Raw genomic sequence first — 10,390 nt, 5'->3', positions numbered from 1 at the left:
TTGTGAAATTTTTTGTTCTAGTTCTGTGAAAAATGCCATTGGTAGTTTGATAGGGATTTCACTGAATCTGTAGATTGCTTTGGGTAGTAGAGTCATTTTCACAATGTTGATTCTTCCAATCCAAGAACATGGTATATCTCTCCATCTATTTGTATCATCTTTAATTTCTTTCTTCAGTGTCTTATAATTTTCTGCATAGAGGTCTTTTATCTCCTTAGGTAGGTTTATTCTTAGGTATTTTATTTTTGTTGCAATAGTAAATGGGAGTGTTTCCTTAATTTCTTTCAGATTTTTTTTTACCATTAGTGTATAGGAATCCAAGAGATTTCTGTGCATTAATTTTGTATCCTGCTACTTTACCATATTCATTGATTAGTTCTGGTAGTTTTCTGGTAGCATCTTTAGGATTCTCTATGTAGAGTATCATGTAATCTGCAAACAGTGACAGCTTTACTTCTTTTCCAATTTGGATTCTTTGTATTCCTTTTTCTTGTCTGATTGCTGTGGCTAAAACTATGTCGAATAACAGTGGTGAGAGTGGGCAACCTTGTCTTTTTCCTGATCTTAGAGGAAATGGTTTTAGTTTTTCACCATTGAGAATGATGTTTGCTGTGGGTTTTTCATATATGGCCTTTATTATGTTGAGGTAAGTTCCCTCTATGCCTACTTCCTGGAGGGTTTTTTTTAAATCATAAATGGGTGTTGAAAGCTTTTTCTGCATCTATTGAGATGATCATATGGTTTTGCTCTTTCAACTTGTTAACATGGTTTATCACATTGATTGATTTCCGTATGCTGAAGAATCATTGCGTTCCTGGGATAAACCCCACTTGCTCATGGTGTATGATCCTTTTAATGTGCTGTTGGATTCTGTTTGCTAGTATTTTGTTGAGGATTTTTGCATCTATGTTCATCAGTGATATTGGCCTGTAATTTTCTTTCTTTGTGACATCTTTGTCTGGTTTTGGTATCAGGGTGATGTTGGCCTCGTAGAATGTGTTTGGGCGTGTTCCTCCCTCTGCTACATTTTGTAAGAGTTTGAGAAGGATAGGTGTTATCTCTTCTCTGAATGTTTGATAGAATTCGCCTGTGAAGCCATCTGGTCCTGGGCTTTTGTTTGTTGGAGGATTTTTAATCACAGTCTGTATTTCAGTGCTTGTGATTGGTCTGTTTATATTTTCTATTTCTTCCTGGTTCAGTCTCGGAAGGTTGCGCTTTTCTCAGAATTTTTCCATTTCTTCCAGGTTGTCCATTTTATTGGCATAGAGTTGCTTGTAGTAATCTCTCATGACCCTTTGTATTTCTGCAGTGTCAGTTGTTACTGCTTTTTCATTTCTGATTCTAGACTTGAGTCTCCTCCCTTTTTTTCTTGATAAGTCTGGCTAATGGTTTATCAATTTTGTTTATCTTCTCAAAGAACCAGCTTTTAGTTTTATTGATCTTTGCTATTGTTTCCTTCATTTCTTTTTCATTTATTTCTGATCTGAGTTTTATGATTTCTTTCCTTCTGCTAACTTTGGGGGTTTTTTGTTCTTCTTTCTCTAATTGCTTTAGGTGCAAGGTTAGGTTGTTTATTCGAGATGTTTCCTGTTTCTTAAGGTAGAATTGTATTGCTATAAACTTCCCTCTTAGAACTGCTTTTCCTGCATCCCATATGTTTTGGGTCGTCATGTCTCCATTGTCATTGGTTTCTAGGTATTTTTTGATTTCCTCTTTGATTTCTTCAGTGATCACTTCGTTATTAAGTAGTGTATTGTTTAGCCTCCATGTGTTTGTATTTTTTACAGATCTTTTCCTGTAATTGATATCGAGTCTCATAGCGTTGTGGTCGGAAAAGACACCTGATATGATTTCAATTTTCTCAAATTTACCAAGGCTTGATTTGTGACCCAAGACATGATCTTTACTGGAGAATGTTCCATGAGCACTTGAGAAGAAAGTGTATTCTATATTTTCAGATGGAATGTCCTATAAATATCAATTAAGTCCGTCTTGTTTAATGTATCATTTAAAGCTTGTGTTTCCTTATTTATTTTCAGTTTGGATGATCTGTCCATTGGTGAAAGTGGGTGTTAAAGTTCCCTACTGTGATTGTGTTACTGTCGGTTTCTCCTTTTATGGCTGTTAGCATTTGCCTTATGTATTGAGGTGCTCCTATGTTGGGTGCATATATATTTATAATTGTTATATCTTCTTCTTGGATTGATCCCTTGATCATTATATAGTGTTCCTCTTTGTCTCTTGTAATAATCTTTAAAGTCTATTTTGTCTGATATAAGAATTGCTACTCCAGCTTTCTTTTGATTTCCGCTTGCATAGAATATCTTTTATCATCCCCTCTCTTTCAGTTTGTATGTGTCCCTAGGTCTGAAGTGTGTCTCTTGTAGACAACGTATATACAGGTCTTGTTTTTGTATCCATTCAGCCAGTGTATATCTTTTGGTTGGATCATTTAATCCATTTGCATTTAAGGTAGTTATCGATACGGATGTTCCTATTACCATTTTCTTAATTGTTTTGGGTGTTATTGTAGGTCTTTCCCTTCTCTTGTGTTTCCTGCCTAGAGAAGTTCCTTTAGCATTTGTTTTAAAGCTGGTTTGCTGGTGCTGAATTCTCTTAGCTTTTGCTTGTCTGTAAAGGTTTTAATTTCTCTGTCAAATCTGAATGAGATCCTTGCTGGGTAGACTAATCTTGGTTGTAGGTTTTTCCGTTTCATCACTTTAAATATGTCCTGCCACTCCCTTCTGGTTTGCAGAGTTTCTGCTGAAAGATCAGCTGTTAACCTTATGGGGATTCCCTTGTATGTTATTTGTTGTTTTTCCCTTGTTGCTTTTAATATTTTTTGTTTTTAATTTTTGATAGTTTGATTAATATGTGTCTTGGTGTTTCTCCTTGGATTTATCCTGTATGGGACTCTCTGCCCTTCTTGGACTTGATTGACTATTTCCTTTCCCATATTAGGGAAGTTTTCAACTATAATCTCTTCAAATAGTTTCTCAGTCCCTTTCTTTTTCTCTTCTTCTTCTGGGACCCCTATAATTCGAATGTTGGTATGTGTAATGTCCCAGAGGTCTCTGAGACTGGCCTCAATTCTTTTCGTTCTTTTCTCTTTATTCTGCTCTGTGGTAGTTATTTCCACTATTTTATCTTCCAGGTCACTCATTCGTTCTTCTGCCTCAGTTATCCTGCTATTGATTCCTTCCAGAGAATTTTTAATTTCATTTATTGTGTTGTTCACCATTGTTTACTCTTTAGTTCTTCTAGGTCTTTATTAAACATTTCTTGTATTTTCTCCATTCTAAGATTTTGGATCATCTTTACTATCATTACTCTGAATTCTTTTTCAGGTAGACTGCCTATTTCCTCTTCATTTGTTTGGTTTGGTGGGTTTTTGCCTTGCTCCTTCATCTGCTGTGTTTCTCTGTCTTCTTATTTTGCTTAACTTACTGTGTTTGGGGTCTCCTTTTCACAGGCTGCGGGTTCATAGTTCCCGTTGTTTTTGGTGTCTGTCCCCATTGGCTAAAGTTGGTTCAGTGGCTTGTGTAGGCTTCTGGTGGAAGGTACTGGTGCTTGTGTTCTGGTGGATGAGGCTGGATCTTGTCTTTCTGGTGGGCAGGACCACCTCTGGTGGTGTGTTTCAGGGTGTCTGTGACCTTATTATGATTTTAGGCAGCCTCTCTGTTAATGGGTGGGGTTGTGTTCCTGTCTTGCTAGTTGTTTGGCACAGGGTGTCCAGCACTGTAGCTTGCTGGTCATTGAGTGGAGCTGGGTCTTAGCGTTGAGATGGAGATCTCTGGGAGAGCTTTTGCCATTTGATATCGTGTGGAGGCGGGAGGTCTCTGGTGGACTAATGTCCTGAATTCGGCTCTCCCACCTCAGAAGCATAGGCCTGGCACCCGGCCAGAGCACCAAGACCCTGTCAGCTACACAGCTCAGAAGAAAAGGGAGAAAAAAAGAAAGAAAAAAAGAAAAATAAAATAATAGAAAATAAAGTTATTAAAATAAAAATTAAAAATTTTAAAAAAAGGAAAGGAAGAAAGAAGAGAGCAACCAAACCAAAAAACAAATCCACCAGTGATAACAAGCGCTAAAAACTATACTAAAAAAAAGAAACCAGACAGAGAGAACCCTAGGACAAATGGTAAAAGCAAAGTTACACAGACAAAATCACACAAGGAAGTATACACATACACACACACAGAAAGAGAAAAAGGAAAAAATATATATATTCACGAAGCCCAGGCCTCATTCTATGCAGATAGCTGGGGACCTTGGTTTTAGGTTCATCTCTGATGTGCATTCTCTGAAGCCGAGTCCATTTCTCAGGAGAAAGAACGGTTGTGTGAGGGAACCGTTGACCAAAACTGCCCTCCTTGGCCAGGCATGATGCAAACCGCTTGCATGAGTTGTCTCACGACACAAGGTCCCTTCCCAATAAGGAACATGGTGCTGCTGCCGAAAAGTAATGGGGAGAACTTGGGAGAGGCTGAAAGGATCCAGCAATTTTGAGGCAGGAGATAGATGGGCCCCAGGGTGAGCAGCTGGAGTTTGTCCCCTGTGGACAGATACTCCAAAACAGCAGGAGGGAGGAGAAGCTAAGCCCTGCCCAGATAAGAGACCATTCTCGAAGTCAAGGAGACCATCCCAACTACACACACACGTGTGCACGTGCAGAGAAAGGCTCCTTGAAGGTCAAAAAGGGTGGGGGCACCACCCTATAGTAGGTGATGTCAAGCTACCCAATGGCCTCTTCACTAGAATCCACCTTGGCTAAGAGATGCATGTGCACACATGGGAGTGAGGCAGGAGATAGTTGGGCTCCAGGCTGGGCATTTACAACTGGCCTCCTGTTTACATTTCCTGAGGAAGGAGGCAGGTGGGCTCTAGGCTAGGTATTTACAACCAGCCTCCTGTTTGCACTACGAGATAGAAATAACAACAGCAACAGGGTAAATAACGGGACTTTGTCTCATGAGGACACTTTAAGATAACAGTCACGGCGGAGAAAGAAAGAAGCTAAACAGTGAGTAAAGGATCGAGAGGTCACATGTTCCCCATCCTTGGGGCAAGGGAGACACTGCACATGCGCAGAAAGGCTCCTTGGGGGTTAAAAAGGAGGGGGTGCCACCCCATAATAGGTGATGCCAAGGCCTCTGGGCTGGAATCCATCTTGGAAAAAAGTTGTGCACGCATGTCAGAGAGGGTCCTAGGGCAGGTCAGGTGTGGAAAAAGAAACCAGATAATTGGCCAAAGGCAAACAAAGACCCGGAAGAACCGCCCTATATAAATGACTTAACCGCCTCTTTACTGTACTCCTCCTCATTAGGGGGGACGCCCACACCATTTCTCTCCAGGTGTGCATCTGTGCCTTGCTTGTCTTAACTAAACAAACTGTTTCTCTGTGTGCTCTCCCACTTGTTGTGCTGTGTCTCTAATAATAAACTTTGTACCTGTTTTTGCAGTTTTTGCCTCCTTGAGAAATGCATTTTTCAATGGAGGCAAGGGCCAGGGGAATTTAGCTTCCAGCCTCTAGCCCCTGGTGGACTAATGGCTAGGATTCCTGGTTTTCATCCAGGCTACCCAGGTCCAATTCCTGGGCAGAGAACTAAGATCTTGCTTCAAGCCACTGCCCGCGGCTGCCTCTCCAAAATGGCGAAGACACTGAGATATACCAAATACGGACTCAGAACCAGGCAAAGCAAGATGACTGGCCAAGGAAAACCAGAAGAAATGCCCCATAAAAGTGATTCAAACTACCATGAGAGCACAACTCTCTCTCTGAGCCCGCCCATGTGTCTATCCACATGTATTCTTTTTCCTAATAAATGCTTTACTTGTTTCACTACTTTCTGACTCTATGTAGAAATTCATTTCTACACTGCTGACGGGCCAGGGCCTTGTGACTGGTCACTGGTCCCTGGTGGTCTAGTGGCTAGAATTCAGCGCTCTCACTGCTGCAGCCTGACTTCAATCTCTGGCTTGGGAACTGAAATCCTGCTTCAAGCCGCTGCAGGCCGAGGCCACCTGAGATCAACTTCACCCCTAGGTATCTACTCAAGAGATGTGAAACATTTTCATAGCAAGGAGTATTTAGAGCACTGTTATCCATAGTAGCCCAAAATTGCCAACAGTTCAAATTGTAACCGAGCAGGACCCTACAGGGCCTTCCTGGGACAGACCCTTCCTCCACTTCCTCTGCTTTAGCTCCTCTCTAAGCACCTAGATAATAGTATCTGATGGCACATTCTCTGAGTTGTTTTATAGATGCTAAAACCCCCACCGAATGGAAGAAGTTAATTACTTGATAACCCTGAGTGCATAGCCCCCAGACCTAAGGACTGATAGTGTTAACCCCTGTGACACTGCCCTGTTACCTCACCATCAACCAGTCAGAGAACTGGGCACGAACTTATCACAAACCCTGAGATGCCTCTCCCACAACTTGCTTTTTTTTTAAGGATTTATTTATTATTTATATTTGGCTGCACCGGGTCCTAGTTGCAGCATGTGGGATCTTCTGTTGTGGCGTGTGGGCTTCTCTCTAGTTGTGGCGTGCCAGTTTTTCTCTCTGTACTTGTGGCACGTAGGCTCCAGAGCACATGGGCTCTGTAGTTTTCAGCACGTAGGCTCTAGTTGAGGTGCATGAGCTCAGGAGTTGTGGTGCATGGGCTTAGTTGCCCCGTGGCATGTGGGATCTTAGTTCCCTGACCAGGGATCGAACCCATGTCCCCTGCATTGTAAGGCAGATTCTTTACCACTGGACCACTAGGGAAGTACCATCTTGCCTTTAAAAATGCTTTGCTGGACTTCTCTGGTGGTACAGTGGTTAAGAATCTGCCTGAAAATGCAGGGGACATGGGTTCGAGCCCTGGTCTGGGAAGATCCCACATGCTGCGGAGCGACTAAGCCCATGTGCCACAACTACTGAGCCTGCACTCTAGAGCCCACAAGCCACAACTACTGAGCCCATGAGCCACAACTACTGAAGCCCGCGCACCTAGAGCCTGTGCTCCGCAACAAGAGAAGCCACCATGATGAGAAGCCCACGCACCACGATGAAGAGTAGCCCCCGCTCACCACAACTAGAGAAAGCCTGCACACAGCAACGAAGACCCAGCACAGCCAAAAATAAATAAATACGTAAATTAATTAATTAATTAAAAAAATGCTTTGCTGAGGGACTTCACTGGCGGTCCAGTAGTTAGGACTTGGCTCTTTCACTGTGGTGGCCTGGGTCGGGGAACTAAGATCCCAGAAGACACACGGCACGGCCAAAAAAAACAAAAAACAAAAAAAACCCCACAATCACGGTGTCAGTAGATTGGCTGCACGAGGGTGAATGGACCCAAGTTTGGTTTGGTAACACAATGCCCATCGAATGGTAAGTAAATAAAATGTGGTATGTCTATACAATGGAATATTACTCTCAATAAGGAGAATGAAGTGCTGATACACAGAAGTTCCTTGAGGATAGGGTTCCTGTTTGCCTTGTTCACTGATGACCAGTGCCTGGCATATAATAGTTGCTCAATAAGCATATGGTGAATGAATATAAATAACCTTATTAAACAATTTATTTTTAAAAGATTTTATTACATTTTGAAAAATGGCCATATTAACAGTCATAAAAAAGGCCCATGAGAACACTTCAAGTAGGAATACAAAAATAATCTATATTAACAAGTTTGCTATTCATGCACACTGCACCATCACTAACCTCACTGTAAGTTTTGGAACCTGCATATTGTTGGAGCTTCTGATGCAAGACTCAAAGGAGATTATGGCAGTACTGAAGGAAAAAAATAATCTGGCCGACATCCACTGTAAAACTGCAGCTACGGGCTTTTATTTTAAAAAGACAAAAGGTTTTCTCAATATTTACAGCTTTGAAACGGTAACCTCTAACTGCAGGCTGCGGGCTGCCACAGGTGTGCACAGGTGCAGAGAGTTCATAAGAAACTTGAGGGTCAGCCCCCCAACCCCCACATACACAGGTAATAGTCGTGGCTCTTAATTCAGCTCTGCTAAGTGCGCAAGGAGAGGTCTTACTTCTATAAGAGGGAAAGAAGTCTCCAAACAAGGTAGGTAGTTGATCGGGATCCTTATGATTCATTCATTTCTTTTCTTTTAAAAATAAATTTTCAGCACGCAACTTTTCTGACTCCTGGTCAGTAATTTTTAAGAAAAGGAAAAGAAAAAAAATTAAGGCTCTAATTCTTGCAGGAAGAGTTATTCTTGGCATTCATTAACTTTAAATTTCAAACTACGACTATAATTTTCCGTTTGTAAACTACTTTAACAGTAAACAAGAATCTCATGTGTATGATAACTGACTGAATTATGCTTACAATAGCAATGGCTGAATTTTTTTTTTTTTAATTCTGGAGGTTCCCTGAAGAAAGCAGTTAAGTGATTCAATAGTTAAATTAAATTTTAACTAAATCATCATTTAAAAACCAGAATGAGTTTATTCGGCACAATTTTCAGTTTACCTCAGCAAGCCTGATGTTTTCCTTCTTTAGCCGCACAACGTACTGGATCTTCTGATGTAGGTTTCGGTGACCTACCAACTTCCCATTTTCCTCGGCAAGACACTCCACCTGCTTCCTTAACATTTCCATCTCCTGCAGGTAAATCAATCCAGGGAAGGGTAAATGAGCTGCTTTTAATTTTTATTTTAAAATAACATTATTTCGTGCCTTCCAAGAGCACAGGGAGGGAGAGACAGAGCCCAGGTTCCCAGCTTTTGTGACCACACATCTTTGCGTGCACCGGAGCAACTGTAAACCACGGGATGCCCAATCACAGCCAGGAGACTTATGCTGATCGGCTCTGTTAATAAAAACCAACACACAAATGCACCTGGCACGTTCTCTCCTTTTCTTCATACAATTCTTCCAGCTTTGATCTTAGTTGTTCCTTTTCTTGGAACGCTTTAGACTCCAACATTCTAACTCGTTCAACTTCCTCAGTCATTGTAACGTAGTCGGTCTCTTTGCTCTGAAGGGCACTCTGGAGCTGTTCTAGGCTGTAACAGTAACTATCGCGTTATGGTCTCCCAAAGGCACGTAATTATAAAACAGTACTCAAATCAGACACTTGCCACCCAAGCCCAGAATTTTTATTTGAAAGTATCACTAATGTTCAGCCCTCCCCTTTCTGACAGCACAGGAAGATGGCAAGAGCTGCAGATACACTTTTTTAATGGTTGTTTTACCCAAAACTTTCATTTTGGAAAGCTCCACAAACCGCTTTTTACACAACAAAAATTTAGAATGGAAACTTTTAGATCTAGCCCTCAGGGCAAACTGTTACTTAAGCATTATTACAGTCTGCATGGTTTATTCAGTGCCCCATATCTTAGAGTAATCATTTCTGGTTTCAAAAACTGGTTCTCAGATGGTGGGACACTAGTCATTTCTTCAAGGATGTGCTATTTAGAATTTATACACTTTATGCAACTATCGATTGAAAATAAACATTAAAAAGAAGGGTTACCCATGGATGGACCTAGAAATTGTCAAACTGAGTAAAGTTAAGTCAGACAGAGAAAGACAAATATCATATGGTATCACTTATATGCAGAATCTAAAAAAAAATGATACAAATGAACTTATTTACAAAACAGAAACAGACTCATAGACTTAGATTATGAATTTATGGTTACCAGGGGGAAAGGGAGGTGGGAAGGGATAGTTAGGGAGTTTGGGATTGACATGTATACACTGCTATATTTAAAACAGTGTTGGATAACCAACAAGGACCTACTGTATAGCACAGGGAACTCTGCTCAATACTACGTAACAACCTAAATGGGAAAAGAATTTGAAAAAGAATAGATACATGTATATGTATAACTTAATCACTTTGCTGTATACCTGAAACTAAGACAACATTGTTAATCAGCTATACTCCAATATAAAATGTTAAAAAAAGAATAGTGTTCAAAAGGGGGAAAAAAAAAAGGGTTACCAAACAATTATATAGAATTTCACAAAACTAACTGAATCCTATAAGCTCCCCAAAGAAACAAATGTTTTTTATTTATTTTACAATGCATATGGAATAGAAAGCTGATGATTTAAGTGATGTAATACACAGAATTAAAAAGACCACTTAAGGCCAACAATTTCTTGGGTGGTGTTTTCAGACTACATTCTGTGGAACCTCAGGAGGACAGTGTGGGAGTGAGGGCACTGATGTTCTCCCAGTTCATCTGGAGCTGTTCTGCATTTGTCTTATGTGTTTTGCTTTCGTTTCATGAAAAGGCTTTGTGGCATGGCAGACACTGCAGCTACCTACCCAACAGCCAATCCCTTGCTTTTTATAAAAACTCAGTTGATTCAGAGGACAAGAAAGGGAGAGGAGAAGCACACCCAGTTCCCAAAGA

The 10,390-nt window shown here is 40.8% G+C and overlaps 1 protein-coding gene across 1 annotated transcript in view; it reads right to left on the bottom strand.

Annotated features, from left to right (window-relative positions):
• Positions 1-7,615: 7,615 nt before the first annotated feature.
• KIF15 (kinesin family member 15) overlaps positions 7,616-10,390 on the bottom strand; it is a 74,054-nt gene continuing 71,279 nt past the window's right edge. The window contains exons 33-35 of the mRNA XM_060162309.1: positions 8,863-9,028; positions 8,493-8,624; positions 7,616-8,164 (exon numbers count right to left, since the gene is read on the bottom strand). Coding sequence (XP_060018292.1) covers positions 8,114-8,164; positions 8,493-8,624; positions 8,863-9,028 — 349 coding nt within the window. The 3' untranslated portion in view covers positions 7,616-8,113. The remainder of the gene's footprint in view (positions 8,165-8,492; positions 8,625-8,862; positions 9,029-10,390) is intronic.

Source organism: Lagenorhynchus albirostris, chromosome 10, assembly GCF_949774975.1.
Source record: "Lagenorhynchus albirostris chromosome 10, mLagAlb1.1, whole genome shotgun sequence".
Taxonomy (NCBI): Eukaryota; Metazoa; Chordata; class Mammalia; order Artiodactyla; family Delphinidae; genus Lagenorhynchus; species Lagenorhynchus albirostris.
Note: the sequence above shows the minus strand (reverse complement) of the source record. Positions and strands in the feature narration are given on the sequence as shown.